Raw genomic sequence first — 23,502 nt, forward strand, 5'->3', positions numbered from 1 at the left:
GCAAACACACAGAAATGACTGGGTTTTCACATGTTCAGCATGGCCTAGTGTCCTGGTTTGAAAGACAGGTGTTTGCTAAGGAAATGATCCTTCCTTCCTACAGATTATGATGATTTTGAAATTAAGGGAGCTCTCAGGCAAAAGATATGGGGATAGGAATAACAGTTCTTTACTAGTATATTTGATAAGACAAACAAGAACAACAACAGCTATGAAATTAGCCACAAACAGAACAGTAACTCAGTCCCAGTGTTTTTTGGCTGCAGGCACCTTTTCCCTGAGCTGCAGTTCCCGGTGCTGGGGGCGGGCGGCTCCCGCAGAGCTGCAGGAGGGCTGGGGGTGATGGCAGAGCTGTCCCAGGGGGAGAGAGAGATGGAGAGAGAGCTCTCCGCTCACGGTGTCGGTCCCGATGCTCAGCAGAGTGCTGGATGGTGGCAGGTTAAGACGAAAAAAAAAAACCAGCAGTGCAGGGTCTGACAGCAGTGAGGATGGTTCCCAACGCTGGGATGGCAGGGATGGGACACAGGCAGCGATCGTCCTTCTCGTCTGAACTCCGCGGGGGAAATGGGGCGAGCCAGAGCCTTCCGCTTCCTCTTCTGGATGTTTGAATCTCTCGGGGTTTCCCTCTTCTCTCCCCTCCCCCTTGCCACCAGGGCCCAGTCAACAGGTATCTTAGCATGACAATGGGGAAAATTCCACAGAGGGAAAAGGGAAAGAACCAACCCCCAACACCTAGCAAAGGTTAACACCACAGCTGCTGGACACTGCACATCTTGAGGCATGAATTGTTGACAAGGCATCTGAGAGCGTGCACATTTTCCCACTGATAATTAAGTATCCCACATTAAACAATTCTTATTTGTGCCTAATGCTGTCTAGAATTAGACAGACACCTACCTCAGCATGAACTAGCACAGTGTCAGTTCAGATGCCTACAAAAGCATGTCCTTCTTTCACCCACACACAGATAGGATGTGTGAGTGCAGGGCCACGGGTTAGTGGCATGAATATCTACAAGGATGCGATCCAAGGTTCACAGGAACCACTGCTGAAGGGAAGTGAGGGCTTATGGAAACAAGCACTAAGAGATCAACTTGCCTGAGGGAAACCTGGAAGAGGAATGGGAACTGAACCAGTAGAAAAATGCAAGAATGTAAAAACAAAAACCAGCCAGTGGCCAGGGAAGCAGTGAAGGAAGCGCAGAAGAAAGACAATGGTCTGGAATCACAGGCTGTGTTTCAGGATGCAGTTCACTGATAATGTCAAAGAAGAAGATGCTGTGCCACAGGAATGTGAATTCCTGGCACTCACAGGCAGTTTTCTGTCATCCAGAGCAGGCCAGGGGAAAACCTGTGCCCTCTGCCTTGAAGCTTCTTATCTGACAGGATGGTTTCCATTGGGTTCCTCAGACCACTCTTTCACAGACAAAATTCTTGCACCAGATTTCTCAGGTGAGAGAAACCTTACTGCAAAATCATCACTCTCTCCTAACCACGGGAGGAGATGTGAATGGACGCAGTGAGGGAATAAATTGCTACCCTCAAAAAAACAGAATGAAAAAAACCAAAACCAAACTCCCAAACCTGATGCAAAACAACAACAACAACAACAACAACAAAAGAAACTATGCAGAATCCCCTGAAATGATCATGGATATCCACCCATATCCAGACATCAGGTCCCAGTAACGCAGCAGCTCCTGCTACTGCTCATGGAGTAGGTGCAGAATTTCAGCATGAAGGTACCAGCATGGTACTTGGTTCTGTGGAACAGCGAGTGCAGCACCCAGACTCTTCCCAAAATGAGAAGAAAATTGATGCAAGTACAGGCTTGTTAGTCAAACCATGACTATATACAAGGCTTTTGAATGTGCTTCTGAAGAGAGACCTTAAATAAAATTTTTATAATAAAAATAAAGATGGCAGAGCATGCCAAACTCAGTAAGTTAACTGATTTTTCTGACCAAAGAAAGCTTGACAGATCTTTGGTTCAGCAAAGTGATACTCTTAGGAAACTGGTAAATAAGCTCATAAAGATGAGTATTAATGAAAGAATAGTGCAGTAAAACAACCCTCTAACAGATAAGTAAGTTAGAATATGGAAAGAAAAACTAGCAGCCTTGAAGGATTTCATCATCAAAGTGTTGAATGGGTTGATGGGTCTTACTGAAATACAATAGCATAAACTTGCCAGTTAAATTTGATTCTGCCCATTAGACAGAATTGTGAGGTAGCATCAACACAATGGGGGATTGAACATGGTCCTGGAACACATGGATAACTTCAAGGTTTGGAAAAACAGAAACAGGATAAAATGATAGCTTTATGCTGACAGACCAATGCCAGCTGCTGCACGGGACAGGGAGCTCATCAGCTGGAAGTAAAAACAGAAAGGGAAGCCCAGGCACATCCAACTGAGCATCAGATGTTTCCAAGACACTGCTACGATGTGGCCATGGGAGGAGCGCACGTGCTGGTGGTCTCTGTTCTGAGCAGGGCATATCCAACAGAGGTAATCCTGATTTGTACAGGACTGGGCACTGCTCGAGGAGGCCACCAGACTCCTGGTGACAGATGACACTTGACACTTCCCCTGTTCCCAGGGCTGCTGTGAGATTTCCTTAAGAGTCAAATGAAGCTGCATGTTGAGAACAAGAACATTTTATTTTCATTGCATTGAAACTGCTTTTCAGCCTCCCCTGGGTAGAGCACTTGAGCCTCTGAGAGCCCTGGACAGTTAAATTGGAATAACTCTGCCTCTTATATGAACTATATGGCCCTCTTCCTTCCTCCCCCACGAGATCCTTGTCCATGTTCCAAACCATACTCCCCTGCCTTCAAGCTGGAAAGGGCTCTGCAGCAGCTCTCACGTTAAGCTGGGGAGTATATAAGGGAGGAAAGAGGGAAGGGATTTGGACAGTGCCCTCCAAAAACTCCCGTGCATTCCCTGATCCAGCCAAAGCTGCTTTTGCTGCTTAGTGGAGCTGGAAAAAAAGGAAATGTAGCCTTTGAAGAAGACTTCTCTTAGGCTACTGGGCAAGGAGATTATTGTTTGAGCACTTTCTTCATGTGGCTGGAGAAGCAGTACATGTTTCACAGGTGTGTGCAGAGCAATTTGAGGAGCCTGGTCAGACTAGAGCAGAGCAGCAGCTTAAGGAAGTAATTCCTGCCTTTTGAAGCAGGATTTTCCCACTGCTGTCTCCAAACTGAAGGATCAGTCCTCTGGGTTTTCACCTTGTGGGAGAAGAGCAGGCAGCTGAAAGGGCAGGTAAATAGCTGCCTACAGATCTTGATGCTCCCGTGGGCTGCTGGTTACAGCTTCCACATAATGCAGGAAGGAAGGAAAAACTTTATCCAAGAGCCTAAAATGAACATTTAAAGTGATGAAAGCAAGTTGGACTGGACTATCAGTACTAAGGACACTTGAGACAGTGACCATGTCAGAGACTGATCTCGTCGAACAGAAGGTTGCTTTAGATTTATTGGAGGATCCGATGACACACTTGAGGATCTGCTACTCCAGCTAGAACTCCATGCCCATCTCGTGAAAAGTTTTGGGGTGTTTATCAGAAGGGGAATGGGAGAACGGGGTGAGAGAGAGGTGAACTCCTTAAAACAGAATTTGTTTTCTGACTACCTTCCTTTCATAAGAAAAAAACAAAAAAGAGCTCATCTTAAATTACAGGCATACAGACAAGCTCTCTCAGCCCCAGAAATTCATCCTACATGTTGATTAATGATCAAACTACTAGAGCTTTAGCATGAAAAATGGGCTAGGCTTCAACTGAAGATTGCCTGTAGCTAATGATGCAGTGGAATGAACATTTTCATTCCAGCTAAACCATTCCTGTTCCTGTAAAAATAAAGAAATACAATCTTGGGTTATAAAAAAGACTCGTCGAATTCGGCATACTTCTTGGGTTAAAATAATGCCCTGCATCTTAACAGGTCTGTAAATCCAGAGTATGTTACCTGTGAAGTCACACACCTGTATGTTTACACACATGTACACACAGAGTATAAATATCTGAGGTGAGCTCAGGGAACTGAAGTTGGCAAGCGTAGCCTAGAATTTCACACGTATGGGCACATTACTGAGTTAGTGGATTTAACACAGCTCCTGTCTCGGGCTCAAAAATGCAAAATGCAACAAAAAAACCCCACAAGGAAGTGCAATGGGCTGCACAGCATCTCCCTGGCGAGGCGGCTGACACAGGCATGACTTGCCCCGAGATCTCCTTGTGGTTCAGCCCCTGGCGCCATCAGTTGGGCTTGCACTCAAAAGCTGTGGAGGGAGGTAATTAAAAGTGACCCTGCACCACTGCTGCAGCCACTGAAAGAGGGTGGAGAAGGATTCAGGCAAGGGAAGGGATGTGCCTCTCCAGCTCTAGTGATTTCCATTATGGAAACACAGCACTTTCCAGCTTTTAACCTTTATGCCGCTGAAGTCAACTCTCAAGGTTCTTTAAAATTTTGTTTTCATATCAGCACATGAAATGCAAACTCCAGTTTGGGTAATGTCAACAGCACATTCTCCCTTAAACCACAAGGAAGGTGCAGAGTTGAAAAAGCAGCACAAGGTAGAAAGCTGAGAAGTGAAATTGTACACACACAGTGATCACCACCAGCACGTCCGCTGGCCAGAACAGTGATTTTCAAGACTATGGAACTCAAGAGTGTGAGGGAAAGCCAGGAGGTTCAAGCCATCCTGCTGGCTGCAGGAACAACTATTAAAAGAAATTAAGAGGAAAGTCAGACCCCAGAAAGAGCACAAGACACTGTGTTCCAACTCTAACCAGCTGAAGGAAAGTTTATATAAAAACAATCACTTTGTTAGTGACTCATAAGGAAAGAATCCCCGAGCTTTCTTCAGGGAAACCCCAGTAAATAACATGTCTAAAAACACATGAAGATGGTGCTGTCTGTTCTGTTACAATATTCAGTCCACATGATAAAACCTTTGGCAGAACAACCTACTGAGCACAAATCCTTTTGGGAAGCCCAAAAACCAGTAAGAACTGCTGTGGCTGCTTGGTTAAGTCTGCCTCATATTCCAGCTCTTGTGTGACATGTCCAATGCAAGCTGGGAGAAAGTGGGGAAAAAATGCTTTTTGTTACAGCTCCTCTGTTGACTACATGCAGGTGCACTCTCAAGATAAAGAAATGCCTGGATTTCAATGCATTCTGAAGTTTAAAACTAAATGTTACATTCAAATATCCTGCCACCCCACATCCAAAGACATGGAGTGGAAAGGTCACTGCATCTCTCTCTGGAGCATCTTATCAAACACACAGCATATGCTGGGCTGTGTGAAAGAACAGTCCTCTGTCCAAAGAAGGGATGGATATATTTTGCAATGTAGAACTTCTTGGGCTGTGAAGAGGTTTGTTTTTTTCATTTTTATTTTCTTTCTTCTCGGTCTCTCTTTTTTTTTTAATTAGCACAACATTTTAGAAGTATGTTATGTGTTTTTAAGCATTCCTTCCAGCAATAGACTTTAAACTCAGTAAATTCATAAAAATATGAGAAAACACAGTGTTTACCACACAAATGACCAGATCTGAACACTGTGATGTCTGAACTTGGACTGACTAGGAAATTCCAGGTAGGAATATTAACAGAAACATTCTGTGTCAAGAAGAGATTACATTCTGTAGCAAAACCACTTAGACTTTGCAGATATCCAAGATGATTGAGTGGGAATCTGGGAGCAACTTCTCAGCAATTTTATCTTACTCTCTGTTGAGTTTTTAGTCTAAGTCTGAATGTGGACATTTTATTTTGCACTGGAAACCTCCCCTGCCCAAAGTTATACCTTTACATACTGGATATAACATGTTTTAGTTTATTCTCAGCTGCTGCAGAGCCATAGCAGACTCCAGAAACTTTCCAGGATATAGCCAGAAAATTGTCAAGAAAAAAATAGAAGGTTGAAAGCACTGAATAGTCATTCCCAAGGGGCTGAGAAGTTACCATAGTAAAGCAGTGTTTTTACCCAAATGCTCAGCAACAAAAGCAGTAGCATCACCAATATTTGAACTGTAATTTTCCATTGTCAGCTGGGGGTTGAATTTGGAAGGAATGGGGCATTTGTGACAATCTTCCAGGTATTTGTGACTATAGCTTAATGTTCCTGTCCATACGATGAAACGTTTTATATAAAGCTATGAAACAACATTCTAAAGGCCACCAATATTGAAGGAGCAGGAGCAAACAAGGTACAAGGAATTCCTTTAAAAAGGGAGCACCTTTTAGATCAAGTAAACCATTCAAACACCCCAAATGGAAGATTCAACTAAAAGGAGAATAGACAGGAAGACTTTGCCTGAAAAACAAACCCTAGCAATGCATGAGAGAGGTAAAGGTCACACTGGGAGCCTCACTAGAAAAAAGATGTGTATTTAAGTACCAAGTTGGAAATTTGAGCTCCCCTGCTTTACTGCTCAAAGACAATTACCTAAGAACCTGGCATTTCCCGGGACCCACTGTCAATGAAGAGAGAGTGAAGCAGTTCACAGCCAAGAGATCCAGGCTTGGAAGGAATAATCATTGATTATTCTAAACACAGACTCTTAAAAAGGCAATTTCCCAGTAGGAACCCCTCAGAAAAGACCAGAATTTTGATGGGAAAATGTTGATGGTTATATACCCTAAAGGAAGTCCATCCAGTGTGCCTGAAAAAAGACTTGAATCAGTTTCTTGGAAAACACACACACACTCAGTCTTGGGCACACAAAAGGAGGGAGAATTTCATATGCATGCCTACATCTAGGAGACTTCACAAGGATGACTGATGTTTTATCACTTGAACAACTGACCCACCACATGCTTTTGAGCGATTTTCAATCATACTCCAAGCTGAGGTGGTTCCACCATGTAAGGATGGACACACAGAAGAACTGAGGAGGATCTAGGAAATAATCAGAACAGGAGGATTAATCCCCTTTATATTTAAAAGACAGGCAGAAAGAATCCTGCATGCTCAAAATATGCTGGAGTGAGGTATTTTTAAAGAACAAATGTCCTTTGTTAGGCTGACCAGTGCCAAACCAATAGTGTGCCCCAAAACCCTGTTTCTAGAAGCACTCCAGTGCTAGTGACAGACCTTTCACAAACAATGCTGTCCTGCAATAACTAATTGATTCTCTCGTGCCATTCCTGGACCGCCAGGAAGCATGTTCTTGCTCTCAGTTTGTAAAATGGGATCCTGGTCTGCAACTGCAACTTCTAGACAAATAATATCTATTCCCCATATTAAAGCCAGCTGCTGGAAAGGCATCATGCTGGGGCTTACAAAAGAAACTGTACAAAGAAGAGGGAGCTCAATAAAAGAAATGGAACATGGGGCAGAAATCACAGCCCCAGTGAGACAAAGACAGGATTGGTTCTATGAAAGGAGGACTTTATTTTAACAGAACACTAATCAGACTGCAAAAAAAGCACTGGAAAAACCCAAACAGTCCCCTGAGTCATGCAACACTAAGGACAACAGCCCCATTCACAACAGGTGAAATTCTCACTCTGGAAGTGATGCCATTGACTTCCCCATGCCCACCTTCCAGCCTGTCCATGACCCAGACAGGCTGAAATTAAACCATTTCTAAAACCAATTCAATTGGTTTGGCAGATTCAGAAAAGCCAATTGAATTGGTTTCATTAAACCAATTAAACCATGAGCACACACATTCACCCACCACATTAAGAGGTATTTTCTGCAGAGCAATGTATAACAAAGACGGAGCTGATATTTTCAAACTATAAAGACAACTGAAGGTGAAGTTTCCTAAAGAAAGAGCCTTGATTTTCAGGACACCAAGGGCAGGTGCTAAGGACTGCAGACAATGCTGCATTTTGCTCTCAAAAGAGAGCATCACCAATGTCAAAGCCCTCAGCTGAGAAACAGCAAGGAACTCTGCCCATAGACCTCCTTGGTGCACAGAGATGACATGAACACATCTCTTGAGTGTTTGCAGCCACATCTTGCGTGATCTGAAAGAGAAGCTGAGCTTTTTGAGGATGCCTGCCCCGTATGCAGCTGCAAAAGTGGCTAAAAGCTAAGCTAAGCAGAGCTAAGGTCAGTCCTTAGGGGAGCTAAGCACAATCTCACTCACACTACTTCTGAGAATTTGCTGTCTGAATCAGCCAGATAATCTTTAATAGCTATAATTTAGAAATACAGTACAGCAGTTGTTTCCAGACCATGGTCATGAACAACTACATATTTGCAGACAGTGCCAGCAAAACACAGCTAGGGACAGCTGGCCTGTGACTGGAAAGGCTTCTGCTCACTACAAGAAGGTTCCTGCTTCTACTGGAAGAATATCTAGATCTGAAAATCAAACAGTATTAAACCAGACTACAACTGAACACGAAATTACATTGCACAAGACTAATTTTTCTCATGGACTTTATCTTAGGGGTTAGTTTCTTTCCTTGATTTCTGTAAATGCCCCTTAGGTTTGCTGCCATCCAGTTTAGAAGCCCCAGCTGTTGAACAGGTCAAGATAATAATGCAGCAAATGCAACCAGAAAGTTTGAATATCTGCTGCTAAAGGGTCTGATAGGGGCTTGATGCCTTGTGTTACAGCTCTTGGTAATTTTGTACCCACACACACCAATAAACTCCTACCTACCTCAATAATGTGACATGTTATCTTAACTCAGTAGAACATACAGTGGTACTTAGTAATTCTCTCTTTTAATTATAAATAGCTTGCTTATAGAAGAGCAGAGTTTCAAAGAGAAGAATATAAAGCAAACAGCATGAGATCACTTGTTTCTCTGCTGCAGGAACAGGAGCTTCAGGAACAAAGGTATGAAAATCACCAAAAAACTGCATTGATCAGACACCTCAACATGTCCACAGACAGCTCTTCCTAGTGGGAAATCACCATTCTCCAAAACTGGCACACTTGAGATATCAAGTGCCAGATACCAAACAGAGAACAGGGAAGACATCAGTCAAAGGCCACAATGGAGCTGGGAAACAGGAGCTGAGGAGTGACCACAGAACAGTGACATCATGGAAGGAGAGTTATGTAACTAAAGAATACAAATCCAGAATGGACAATTGTAGACCCATAATATGGGCCTTGATTTTGACTCAGCACATGCAAAGTAATTATAAACCTGTCTCCACAAAAAAAAGGTGGATAGAGAAGGTTAAAGAAATCCAGGATAAACTATGTGTTAGACTAGGCATTGCATATCTTCATTTTAGTCCAAAACAGTCAGGGAAAGCAACATTCAGTTTCTCCTGATCATCTTGTTTTCCCTTCTAGATGAGAAAAAAAGGAGTATCTGGCTGTTCACCAGCTGCCCTCCACCCTCATGTCCAGTGATGACATTTCCTGTTACACCGTACATGCTATGGAAGAGTGAGACTGGTGACATTTTTGGCAGAAAAAACAAAAAGTTTCATATTTTTATTTACTCCTAATTACTGTTCACCTTTTGTGCAATTACTTGCAATTGGAAGACAAGGAAGATATTTTAGGATTGTTCCAAAACCTTGTGATAGTTGTGTTTCCCCTTCTGTTCAGTCCCCTTTCAGGGGTGATCCTGATGCTGAAGGAGCAACCTGCCCTTCCTGATGACCACGACAATTCCAAGACCTACAGTCACAGGGACTCCAGCTGCTGGTACCAGCCTGGGCTCCTAAGGACCTTTGTGGCTGAGATTGGTGCAGCAGAGCCCAGAAGCACCTTCCTCTCTCCTCCAGCCAACTTCCAGTGCTCATTCACCAGGTCTAGGAAAGTACCCTAAGAGTTTGGCCAACCTCACTGCCTTCCCCAGGCCAAACCTCACTGAATGTCCAGAAAGGGGCTAACACTCATGCTCCATGACCTGAAACTTCACAGCCAGAGAGCTTTCACCTTTCTGCAGAGTTTCATCAAAATCCCTCAGCAGAGTGGAAGTGGTGCAAAAACTCGCTGCCCCATAAAAAATGAAGAATTCAAAAATATTTTCAGTATGCAGATGCCTTGCCAAAAAGCACAGTAAAGAGCCCACCGTGAATACATAACAGAAATAAAAAACGTTTTCTCATTTCTAAATTTCCTGGAGTTTGCTTAATGTCAGCAGCCCCAGCTAAGAGCAGGAACATAAAACCCTGTGACAGCCATTGAACCCCCAACCCCGATCAGCAGCTTTGCCGAGACTGGGTTTGGAATCATTCAGAACATCAGCCTGCATCTTGTTACACTCCCTGCAACTGATGCAATCCTGTGAATCTCTTCTCCCCTGGACATTTTTAACTCTCCTGGGACAGCAGTTATTTTACTCTTACAGGAATATGAACTGGGCCTGCCCTGTTTCTCTGGGAACATTTGGGGAACAAGGTTTCATCTAGGTTTTGTTTGTAGTAGTAAATATTTAGGAGAAGCAGAAGATATCTGAAACATGTTTCCACATCCTTGGAGCAGTGAGGCAGAGAGAAAGGGACTGGAAAACAGCCTGCCATTTCCTTTTCCCCCTGGCTTTTGGACTGCTTTGCACCCAGCTTGTGTGTGCATGCACTCGTACCCCCTTGGGCTGCTCTTTTACACCGGGACTTTCTTGTAAAATCCAGCTCATCTGTTCAAAGCAATGGCTGAAACACTGTCTATAAAATTATGGCATTTTTCCACTTGAAAAAAAAATAAATTAATTAACACTTCATTTAAAAGTTATTTTTAAATCTAGTTGGCTTGAAGCCACCTTTAGTCCCAACTGCAGTGAATTCTTCTTTTCCTAGAATTCAATGATTTCTTTTCTAAAATATGCTAGTTTAAAAAAAGTAAACTCAATAAACACAGAGTTTACACTTCTGACTACACTGTTTTCCCTATGACATATCAGCAGTTTGCTTTTCAACAAACCCAAACAATTCTTTACTTTTTCTGCTTTAGGGACTTATTCTGAGCAGGGACTTGAGCAATCCCAGAGCAGAACCACTCACCACCAGCCTGAATCTGGCCAGGGCACTTGCAGAGCATCACCAGAGCCAGGAACAGAGTTATGTGTGGGAGGGAACTGAAGCCCCTTCAGAAACATGGCCAGACTTGAAAAGAAAGCACCAGAGCTTTATTCCAGTGCAAGACACCTCCAGCTTCTGGCACTGCACCTGCATTTACATGGAAGAGCCAAGCACGAAACACATGAACTGAGAGCACTGTTGTCATATATGCAGGGAGAATGAGGATCCTGACTTCACTATGTTCCCATTTTCCAGGACTGTCTCGAGAGACAGGAGGACATCTGGACTCCTTAATGAAGTAGCTGATCTGGAATCTGGGTTTAGTAACACTAACTCCCCTTTAAATAAAATAAAAAACCTTTAAAAATGGGGAGAGAAAAGAAAGACTTCAATTTAAGCCATTAATACGTTACCAAAAAGTATTTGAAGGACCAAAAGGCAAACTGAACTAACAGGAAGAGTATTTTCCATTTCTTTTCAGCGGGATTCTGCTCTTCCTAAGAGAAAATTCAAACTAAATTATACTGATTTTATATTCAGTGACCATTTGCATGCACAGCACTATCTGCACTATGACAACTCCACTGAGATGTGAATATGGAGTTTATAGACTTCAATTCTACACATTCTGTAAAGGGTATCAGCAAACACAGCAATGCAAAATAATAAGGCGGCAAGAAATTCATAGTCACTAGCTGTGAAAAGTAATTTAAAGAGATTTTGGTTTTTCTAAGTAGAAGTTTCTCAGGTCTGAGCTCAACATTTAAGTGTTTGGTACTTTGAATCAAGTAGAAATTATTGGCTAACCCAGGGCTTAATGATGATAAAGGAAAGGTGACTTTTTACATTAAAAAGTGGCACTTTAAGGTTTTGAGGTTTTTTTTTTGTTGTTGCTGCTGTTTTATTGCTTGAGTTGCTGTTTTATTGAGCTTCTGAACAGGGATTCAGAATCACTTTCCTAAGAATCCAGCCTCTATCTACTCTTTTGACCTAACAATGTTAGGAGCACATGCAGATGGACTCTGGGAGAAATGGTTCAGGTTTGGATACTGTTTTCAAAGAGCAGCAGACAGTCTGGAGGGCTGTTTCGAGGCAATTTGTTTTTTAAATGGGGGAAAGAAGCTATACAGGGTAAGCAGCAAATCCACAGTGGTGGGTTAAGATAGATAGAAGCTCTCAGCTCCTCTGTCTTCAGTAGCTGGGCTGAAGCTACAGTGCTGTGGACAACTCTGGACAATTCTGCACTCGTTCCCTATGCAAGGCTGTGGAGTTCAGTGTTAATATTAGCAAAATGCAGCTTGCCAACATGTGCTTGCTGAATGAGGTAGGTCTCCATTACCTCATTCTACACGACCCTTTTACAGATTTTATCCAATGAAGCTTCTGAAGATATATTTATCTTTAACCATGTGAGAAATCTCACTTACAGTAATGATTGTGCAACAATAAAAAGTAAAAATAAAAATGATTAGTAGTCCGCTGACGATTATAAACCCTCTTCACTTCCCTTCCTCCCCCCTTTTTCTTACAGACTCATTACTCCAATGTTTATTTTTACTTTTGTAAGTCCAAGAGTGCAAAGCTAAAAGCAGAGGTATAAAAGCAGCCACAGTCTGAACGGATGGGTGAGTACAGGATTTTGACATGTGAACACGTGACAGGATCCAGTGTATGAACAGCACACTGGGCAGCACTGGAGGAGGGTTACAGCTCTGCTAGCAGCCCAGGAAAGCTGCACCAGGACAATAAGGAAGGATTATGCAGCTTTTCGGCATAAAGCTGCGTTAGAAGCTTTAAGACGCTGTCATCATTCTCAGTCTGTCCCCTGACCTCTTCTCAGAAACTCTCTGGTCACCTCTCAGGTTTATCCATGTCATTTTCCACCTCCACTTGGTACAGAAATCTCAAGAAGACTGTGGGGTTTGAGCCTCTGCACGCAACTGCAGGTTGGTCCTACCTGTCCAGCTGGGATAATGTGATCTCCAGACTGCAGCTGGAATGATCTGTGTGAGGGAGAAGGGGGACACACAGATGACGAGACACGAATCCTTACAAAGGAACAAAGAGAAAGATCAGGAGGGTTTCCTGGAGATTTCTTTTGGAGTTATCTTCTGGCTGGCAACCCAGGCCACATGGCGAATGTTTCTGAACCTACAGCAAGAACTGTCCTTGGCTCAGAGTGAAGGAAGAGATAAGAGGTCCCAAATCCTCACATCTCATAGGCTTCTCCTCTCCCTGCTCATAGGTATCCTGCTGAAATCTGTCAGCTGCTTCTGGTGCTCACCTCCCTGGGGTACCCAACAGCTCTGCAGAACAGAGCTGGGCCATGCAACTCCTGACCTCCAGACTCAGTTTGTGCCGGCCCCAAGAGTTCAGTGGTGTCCCATCTATCTCCATTTCCCTTAACAGAGCATCTACAGTCTCCTATGAGATCAGAACAGCATCCACTGCAGCAGAAAAGCCTTAAGCCAGAATGTCATAAGGAAACATTATAAACACTACCTTGACATTTTTGTGTACACAGTTAACATTTACATTTCACACCACCTCCTATGTAAAGTCCCTCTCTCCATTGCCATCAATACACCAGTTCTCTTAACCCCTCCCCACCCAACACTAAGAGCACATGATCTGAGGCAGGCCAACAAAACAGAATATTTTTGGTGCTTCTGAGCCTGGGTATTATGGAGACAGGAGTGGTCAAAAACGTGTTAGTTTTTGATCACTAGAAGCAGACAAAATTCCCCAATCTTCAAAACCTTTAAAACCTGCCTGGGTCTTTCCCAAATATCCCAGAAAGCTTCCAGCTCACAAAGAGATGCTACAGGCAATATTCAACGTTTGCTGTGAAGCATCTTTTGATGCTCTAGATTCATCTTCCTAAGGGTTAGTAGACCAAAACAGGAAAGAGGGGGGGAAAAAAGTCACAAAAGCTGTATAAATCCTTTCTGAGGTATGACAGACTCTCTGCATCTTATTCCAAGGTGTGAGAGATGCAACTTCCATTCTTAAGCTCAGTAAAAATGGCATTAAAAAGCCCTAACTCTGGGAACTGCATGATTATTCGTTTATCAGATCAACATCAGCAAAACTGTCTTTTTATGTGCTGCTTACTTTCAAAAAAAACCCCTACCACGCATATTTCAGTTCTCCCTCTCCACACCCCACACCCTTCTGCTGCTGTCCAGCTGGAACACATCAAGGGTCTAGAAGCCAAGTCAAATGTTGACCCCACCCTCCTCCATCCATTTTAAGGCACCTTCAAAGCCAGTACACTGATCTAGTTCAGCTTAGCCAACAACGCCAGCAAATCTGTTATTTAAGACTTCAGTGCTGGGTTTTTATAACTGCCCATTAATACAAGCTTTGATGTATGGTCAAAAAACCCAGCTGTAATGAGTTTCATCAGACTGTAGTACCTTTCCTCAGAAGGTCTTTATTACTATACCTTCATAATCTTTGGGCCCAATACTTTTATAGTATCATTCCTCCTGAACCTCCTTAAAAACAGCTCAGCAACACTTAACACTCTTTCTCCAGAATTAAAACAAAGAGTCAGTAATACTTTTTCTTGACAACACTTTTGCACCCACATTTTAAGTCACATTCTGCTGTTAAAGAGCATGCAGGCAATAGCTGGGAGAACTGAAAGACAAACTAATTTTCATTGCAAAGTCCTTCAGATAGGATACAAAAGGATTTTGTAAAAGGACAAACAACTTACTTTGTTGCTCCCCTTTGCAGGATGCAGCACGGAAAAAAAGAGGGGGGGAAAAAGAAGTATTAGTTATATTTATTTTACATGCATTCAGCCTAAGTTGAACAGTTCTGGAAATGGCTTAAGCCAAATGAGGAACTGACTCAGGGAACAGTCACTGAATCCTGCAGTCAGACAGCTTCCAGGGAACACAGGACATTCGCAAAGGACTTAAATGTTCAGCAGAGCTCTTTTCCTCACTACACAAACACTCTGATCCCACTTTCGCTTCCTCCGCTGGAAATCAGGAGCAGTTCCTGGGAAGTCAGTGGATGCAAATACAAGGGAGAAGAAAATGAGACCCTAGAAGTGATCTAGGGATGGGATGGCAGCCAGAGGGATTTTCGTGCGTTGGTAACTCTGAACTTCCAGTACGCAAAGCAGCTCACTAAACATCTCTGCTGCGCCTTCCACGACAGCCATTCTCTACAACTTGCCAGCACATGGAAAGTTTCAAGATCCAAAGCATTTAAAAAAGCAAATATTGAATTTTTAGATTAGTAATAGAAATAAGGAGGAGATGGCATTGGGGGGTGTGGGGGGAGAAGGAATGGGTGGTGCTAACAAGGTAAAGTGTGCAGAGCAAGTTATGACAAACATCTGGGTTATTATTTTGGTTTGATTGTGAGTTTTGCCATGAGCTGGCATGAACAGTGTATATTATACAGTGGGAAGCCAGCCAAAATAAACACCAGCCTACACCAGTTGAGAAATCCAGTCTGGAAAGGTTAGTCACAACATTGTAGTCACTTTTTAACCAAAAAAAAAAAAAAAAAAAAAAAAAAAAAAAAAAAAGAAAAAGGAGGATTTTGAATGCATCGGTCCAGAGAGCCAGCAGTAAAGTCAGCTGGTAAATGGATATCCCATTTCAAAGTGAATTGGCCACAGGATGATTTATATCAAGCAAGCTGACTTGCATATGGGTTGGAAAAATAAAAACACTGATTCATTGCTATCTGGGTGGCTGTCAGAGCCCACGGCCTGACAAAGGCAAATGGACTGTGGGAAGGAGGTGACTTGGCAAACTGCAAAGACTCTGGGGGCTCGCGGAGCAACGTCGAGGGCTGATCAGAGGTAATTCATGGGACAGTGAACATGGGAACATATTCACTCTCTGCATCCCCATGGACAGAGGGACAGGGAAGACAAGGAAAATGAAGCAAGGAAATGGAGGAAGAGGGTGATATATGGTCTTTAAAATATTAATGAGGCCTGCTTAGGCAAAAAGAAAGATTATAAATCTAGAATCTTGGATTTTAGCATACAGGATTAAATGAGTAGCAGAGACTCCATGTTAGTGGCAGCAAATATGGAGCCCCATCACCGCTGTGATCAAACAACTGTATGTAGCACTACTAAAAAAAAAAAATCAACAGAAAAATTAATGTTCTTAGTTGAGAGATTTGTCTTCGGTGGGAATTCAGAATACATCTCTCGAATTGGTGCCAGATTCCTACCTTTCCTTGAGTTTTCATTTCTAAGCAACAACTCTTCTACTGCTGGTGCCAAAGCCCTGGATACTCAGAGCTCCCAGCTGTCCTCATAGGCAAAAGAGAGTGAGAAGTTCAGTCTGGGAAGGAGCTAAGGCACCTCTTTGCCTTTTAAACTCTGGAATCACAAAGCTGGGGGAAAGCACTGGAGTAAACTCAAGTTGCTGCCATTTCCTGGCAGTCCCTCCTACTTAAAAACACAGTCCCTGAATTTCTGAAGGAGAATAAGAGACTGGGGGGTGTCTCAAATACTATTTTCTATTGTCAGAGGAAGGTGTGAAACTGAGGAGCGCGCACAGGATTTTCATGAAACACTGCTCATTTTTATTTAGGATCCACTGGATCTTCTAAGGTACCTGAGGCCTTGGAGATTTTGCTCTGCAGAATTCAAAACTCTTAACAGCAGACTCACAGTCCATATTTGAACCTTTGGTCCTTTAGGAATAAAGTTTTGGAGGCCTAGAGTAGCACAGAGCATCTTTCCTGAACAGCTTGATAAACTACTGGGCGAATTTCAAACTACAGGCATTTGGAACAATAATATTTACTCTTTTTATAATGCAAAGATAATTTCTGCTCAAAGGAGAAGTGTATTTTGACTCCCTTCTACTTCTTTCAAGGAAGTCTCTCATCTTGCATCTAAGACTCTTTTGACAGACCAAATTTAAACAAAACCAAGAATTCTTTGTAAACATATTTTGAATACCAAGTATTTTTAGGGGGAAGGGAGAGACAGGAAGACAGAATAAAAGTTCAGAAATCCAACTAGTTTAAGGATAAAGTAGCAGATACACCAATATGATAAAACCATCACAGATTAAAAGATTAAACCAGAGGCAGCAAAAGGCTTTTGTGAAATCATCATTAAAATCTAAGCAAAAAAACCCCAAAGCAACACAGTATATCGGTCCAAGTAATTAATTAGGTAACCTCTCACAACAACACTCTCATAATCTCATAATTAACACTCATTAAGTGGCTTCTGATATTCTTAGGTAGGAACAGATCTACTGTAACAGGCAACATAATGAAAAGTCACCAACACTGTTTTACTTTTTAAAGGTGAAGTCTCAGATACCTGGTATCTGAGATATCGGCATAAAATTCATGCATATTTGCACTACTCTCTAAAAAAATCATCAACATTTCCATCCTCACTGTTTATTTCTACGATAACTGGAGAATCCAGCAGTACAAGAATTTCTTATTTATCTTTTCATGGTAGTCTTGAAACTTTGTATGGAGAGAAGAGCTGAGCTTGCTTGCAAGAACAGCTCCTGGAGGAGATGCACACAGAATTGTCCTGGAAGATATGCAGGCACCACAACCATAAGGGAAGAAAAAGATGAAGAGAGAAGACAGAACAAAACCCTGGACTCAAGGAACCCAGCCTTCCCATGGAAAACAATCAGGCAGAAGAACAAAATCATCAGAATCAAAGCATCATTTCTCAGAGCAGATCTTCTGCTGAAGACATCCAGCACTCACTGCACTAAGGTGAGCTGAGCATTACAGAAACTTTCAAAGGTTCAAATGCCAGGCATTTCTGCTAGTCAGCCTTCTCTTTGGATACATCTCCTCAAACCTTCACTTCAAGTAAAATATGAAGAGATCTAGGTCCAAAAAATATTAAATAGTAGCTGGACATACTCTGTTTCCCAAATTTCTGTCATTTCTAGTAAATTAATAGAGGCTTTTTTATTGTATCCTGTTCCATTTGCTCCACATGATGATTAGTTGAGTAAAACTGCCTTTGGAAAGGTTAAGCATGTGTTTCATACACCAAAAAAATGATGCAGTGAATAAGTAAAATAAATATACGTGATTGCCTGGAATGCTTCTGTCAGTTCTGTAATACAGAGCTTGAGGGAATAAACTCTTCAAAGCACATCTTTACCTTAGAAAACATTAATAGAAACAACGAAGCTCAGGAAACCCCAAATTGCTCAATGCTTTTACTACATGGATCCAATGAGAAACATGTTGGAAGGTCTGGTTTGTGGTTGCTTGGGTTTTTTTACATTGAGGTTTGACGCACAAATTGGTCTTAAAATATTTCATTATGAATATTTTGGAATTACCACAGACTCGTACAATGAAAAGGCTTTCTTGAGTTATCTGCAGACACTGTGTTTTCCCAGATGATACAGTTGGGGTTTTTTGACTCAAACAGAGCAGCTACTGGCAAACCAGTGAGTTTTTAACTTACTGAGGATTTATCAGGATAGACACCGGCTCGTAGCAGAGATGCCTTCCAGCTATCCACCTCCTCTTGGGAGTCACAGGCTAGCTCAAGGAAACGGTAATCCTTGTAAACATTCCTAGAACAAAGAGCACCACATTGTAAAACTAGCATTTTACTACTCTCTATCATGCACACAGCATTTTAAATTAAAAATCCTTTGGGATCAGAAATTACTTGGTAATTGTTTTGGACAACAGACTTTATGGGACAGGTGCTTGTTTAATAATTACATGGAGTACTTAAAATATCTTAGAATGCTACAGCACAGTTCTGGAAATAATAATCAGCTAAAAGCACCATGAAACTACTTTAAATCAGTTTTCCTGCTTTTGCTAAAACAGAGCACTTTTAGAGGAAAAAAGGGTGTTGTGATGAAGAGGACAAACACACAAGACATGCCAACATAACAGCACAGCTTGTGATGGATTGCTGCTGTAACCAATAAATACCAAAATCATCACTGATGCAACTTCTTCCCACGGTAAGGCCTTTCAGTCCATATTATACCCTTTTTAGTTTTTAGACATAGTAAAGAAGGAAAAACAACAATGATAATCAAGATATTTTGAAACAAGCAAAACAAACCTCTGATGTCTCACGTCATAATAAGAAAAGCGGGACATGTTCAAATAAAACCTCCTACAGGTAGTTCACATAATGAGATAAATACAGGGATTCACTTAATGGAAGAAAAGAGAAGGAACGTGGTACTTGTAAATTCTTCAAGAAACAGAACAGATTTTCCCCTTATGCTTTAGCCATTTGTTTCTGAATTCCAATTCTATACACAGACCAGATCACTGTAAATTTGTCAGCCAACAGTCTTTTTAGGAAAGGCCACAAGCTTAGCTGAAAAGGGGTAGGAACACACATTTTGCTAGATCTTAACAGTTGCACAAGGATCAATCTTCCATCCCAAGCAGACTGTTTTCTTCCCTTAGCAAGCTGTGGAGGAAAGGGGTTGATAGAAATTGCTTCACTCCCAATGACAAGGGGCCCTTCGGTTTCATTATGCAACTACAGAGGTCATTTCTCCCACATATTGTGAGGGGTAATAAAAAACTGAATTCACTATAGAACAAGGAAATAAAGCTATTATTGTCACTGCCTAGACAAATTTCTTTAGCATTCAGGGACTGGTGGGATTTCACTACCACACTGCTGGAACACAACTGACTTGATGTAATTGCCACTCACAGAAGTGATTCTTTCTTAACCAACAACGTCACCAGGCAGCTCACAGCCTTGCTTTTTAGGGGCAGTCTCAGGAAACAGGTTTAAAAAAGGTTAAAAAAAATGTAATTGAACCTGAGCATGAAGCAGCCATGACACCAAATCATTAAATTATCACCATGAAACCACAGTACAGCAACCAGAGCACACCCACTCGGAAGAGAGCAAAATGAGGTATTTTTTAGCAGGCTCATAGGTAGAATTCAAAACCGCAAAGAATAAAGGACATGCTCAGATTTATTTCCTTATGTTGGTGACTCAATTCTCAACAAATTCAAAGGCTACATCTGAGCATGCAGCACCCCAGGTCTGCACTACTGTTCCCTTCAAAAACCCAGACTGGAGGTGCCACCAGGGCATTTCCTTCCCAGAGAAACCAGCCCCAAAGGTCACAAAGACACACTAAGGAGCCTGATCCCACAGTTTAGCCAAAGCCACTGACAGGATGAACAGCTGAAAGCTCTGTGGATTCTTTTCTTCATTGAGAATTTTAAAACTAATCATTTTTCTTCCCTGATTTCCAAAGCACTAATCCTGTCTTAAGGCAAATAACAGCCCGGATGACCTTATCAGATACCGTTACCTTAAAACTCAGCGAACACCCGAATTTAAAAAAAAAAGGAAAAAAAAGAAAGAAAAGAGAAGCATAATGAAATTGTCAGAGAAAAAAAATTCTTTAATTTATTGTTAGGAGAAACTTTTACTCAGATAAGCTTTTCTGGCTAAGATAACTAAGCAGCTACAATTATGAAGAAATTGGAAGCTGAAATGGTAAAAGGGTACTCTCAGCAAAGATGACTAAAAATAACAATAGAGTAAATAAAGGCTGCAAAACAGTGATAGAGAAGTTCCAAAAACACTTATCTGCAAGAGCAAACAACATGACACCAGCTTGTGAAAACACGTTTTCAGCCCTGTCATGTTATATATTACACTTTTTGGCATTTTGTGGCTTGCTCCAAGCAGCGTGGTCGTGCAAGCAGGGATTTCAGCCAAGGGCTCTGAACACGTGGGAGCTGATAGTCCTGCATTCTACCTCTGTGTCAGCACTTCTCCTGGGGCTAGGGACACCTCACGGCCCAGCAGATGATGTTTCCACATCTCCCAGGCCCTTCTTTCTCCCTGAGATCTTTTTAAGTGCAGCTCATTCTATTCCACTGCCACGGACACAGCACGTGTGAGGAACTGAAGGATGCACACCCTGAGTGCTCCCAGAAATGTTCCAGCAGAGTAGCTAATGGGATGCTTGTCTCCCCAGCTTGCTTCCTTGCTGCTAAGACTGCCCCTGCCTGTCTTTCTCCCAGAAAGGCTGATAAGCATAGGAACTTCTCAAAGGAAAAAAAAAGCCAAAGTAACTTCTTTCGGTAACTTCTGAAAGGAGTGTGTCCTTTTCCTCTTACCAGTGGAATCTTACAAAATCATATTAACATGTTTTACTCATTAGGAATCCACTGGCGTCTCATGGAAAGCTGTAAAAACGTTTTGAAAACAATTCAGATTTTCTGTTTTTTTCTCTCTTCCACTTCTTAAAATTGCTGAAGACATCAGCACAGAAACAGTTACTATTCAAGCCTCACCTACGTTCTCCATAAGGAATACTGTGAAGTTATGTTCTCACTGTCATCTCTATAGCAGCTAAATGGGATGTTAGACATCAAAGCCATGAAAGAATAAAAATACCAGGAAAGATGAACTCTCAACAGCACCAATCTTGTTGATATTCAGACATCTGTAAATCTAAGGGAGTGCAGAAACAAGACAGATACAGAAAATGGGAACATGTCTAGAAGTACCATTTGCAAGCAGTATTTCTCTTGAACGTTTAGCATGCCTTAAATGTGAACACATAAGTGAGGGAGCTGCATCTACCACAACTACCTACTCCCCTTCTTCCAGGAGTCTCACACCGTAATTTAATATCATGCATAATACATGAAAATATAACTACAGTGGCATTACTAGAAATCAACATAATACTGATAATACTGCCTTTCCCCCCCCAAAGTTAAAAGTACAAAAGGCTACCATTTGTTACCTGCAGATTTTATTATACTCTAGATAAATAAACCACAGCTTAGAACTGCATTTCTACTAAAAATACAACATAATTGCTCATGAAGATGAACAGACAATTGGACTAAAAAAGCATTGTCCCCAGTTCTGGAAAGGTTCCACATTCAGGACATGCCTTCTCTAGGCCAGGCCATCACCTGAAAATCCAGCAGCCACCTAGCTGTGATTTTGCTTACCTTACAACTTCTTCACTTTATTTTTACCTTGGTTTCTTGATTCCTTTCCCCTGAATATTTCAGAGCCTAATACAGAAATGTACATAGATGTGCCTTGAACTCCTCCCATCACAAAAGAATCCTAACAGGACTGAATTAAGGTATTTGAAAGTGCCCAAGAGGAAAGTGGGAAATGCCAGGTAAGTTTGAAGACTGACCCAGCTGTGAGCTACCGAGATTTCCCTTCCACCCACCCTGAAGCCTGGGCTGTCAGTACTGCCTAGGAAAGCCCTGACTGCCTATAAACCAAATTTCTGCAGTCCAGGACCAGGGAGTGAATAACAAACCTGAAAATCACCCAGAAAGAACAGCCCTTACAGCACCAGTGAGCTTCCCTCCATGGTGGCTGCACATCAGAATGTGCTCACTGAGCACACCCCACTGCTGCACATCAAGATAGACTGTATCTCTTGCAAGTTCTTAATACTAAGATAAGGTTCAATATTTATCTCCAGCAAAGCTAGAAAATTGCAAAAGGCAACCACTGCAGGCACATTAGAAACCCAGTTAACATGTTGCATATATATTAATCTGTACTCACATATAGTGAAGTGCACAGGGAGCTCTTAGGTTGAGTTGGTTCTGGATTTCACTAGACAAAGTTGTACTGGATATGCATAAAAAATTTCTTTTTATAGAGAGAAAATGCAAACCAAGATTAATTAAAAATGCATTTTTTCTTGCCAGTGTGGCAGGAGACAGAACAACCATAACACAGTAAGAATACTGGTAACGTTTTTTAGAACTGGGCCTATTAACTACATTAATCCTCCAAAGAACACAAACCTGCATTTAGCTTGAGCAGTCATACTGACACAAGTGAAGCTACTCACAGACTGAAAGATAAAGGAATTATCTTCTTTTACAGGGATTTCAAAGTGATTTTTTGTAAACATCTCATCTCTAGTAGGATGGGAGCAGAACTGAACATTAGAAGTCTAGAACTAAATGCAAATTGGTCCCATTTTATTCCATGAAAAACACAGAAGATTAAATTCTTAGATAATTCTTATTTGATTGAAATTGCAAACACAGAGAATATGGGTTTAATGAATAGTGACCTAAAATGAAAAGGGGAGAAAATAACAGAATCCAGACGCTCCAGCTATTGGAAAAGGTAATCTTGGATGAAATTCTATGTTCTCTATCTACTTAAACTGCATCTCCACCGTGCACACTCTGCTTATTCAAATTTTGCCTTTGTCTGTGATTTTGGACACCTGTATTTGCACAATGGCTGGTTTGAGCATATGCACTTATTTTTTTTCCTTTTCCAAATAAGAAAGCTCTACCAGAAGCTCTGCAAATCGTATATTTTGAAGAAACAAAAATGGCCATCTGCTCTGAGTTAACAGCAATGACTAACATTTTCTATCAAGGCGAACCATTTCAGATCACTCCAATGTGAATACTAATTAAAATTAATTACACATGGCTCTAAAGATTTTTTCCTTAGTATCCAGAAATGCCAAGGAGACAATCTCTGAGACAGCGTCATAAAATAATAGCACTTAAGGATTTTGCCACCTATG

At 41.7% G+C, this 23,502-nt stretch overlaps 1 protein-coding gene across 2 annotated transcripts in view; it reads right to left on the bottom strand.

Annotated features, from left to right (window-relative positions):
• DNM3 (dynamin 3) overlaps positions 1–23,502 on the bottom strand; it is a 172,532-nt gene that overhangs the window by 37,637 nt on the left and 111,393 nt on the right. Inside the window, exons 17-18 of one of the 2 annotated variants that reach the window (XM_062497051.1) lie at positions 18,414–18,525; positions 14,682–14,693 (exon numbers count right to left, since the gene is read on the bottom strand). In XM_062497051.1, the coding sequence (XP_062353035.1) occupies positions 14,682–14,693; positions 18,414–18,525 (124 nt within the window). The remainder of the gene's footprint in view (positions 1–14,681; positions 14,694–18,413; positions 18,526–23,502) is intronic. The other variant, XM_062497052.1, reaches the window with a different exon arrangement.

Source organism: Cinclus cinclus, chromosome 8, assembly GCF_963662255.1.
Source record: "Cinclus cinclus chromosome 8, bCinCin1.1, whole genome shotgun sequence".
NCBI lineage: Eukaryota > Metazoa > Chordata > Aves > Passeriformes > Cinclidae > Cinclus > Cinclus cinclus.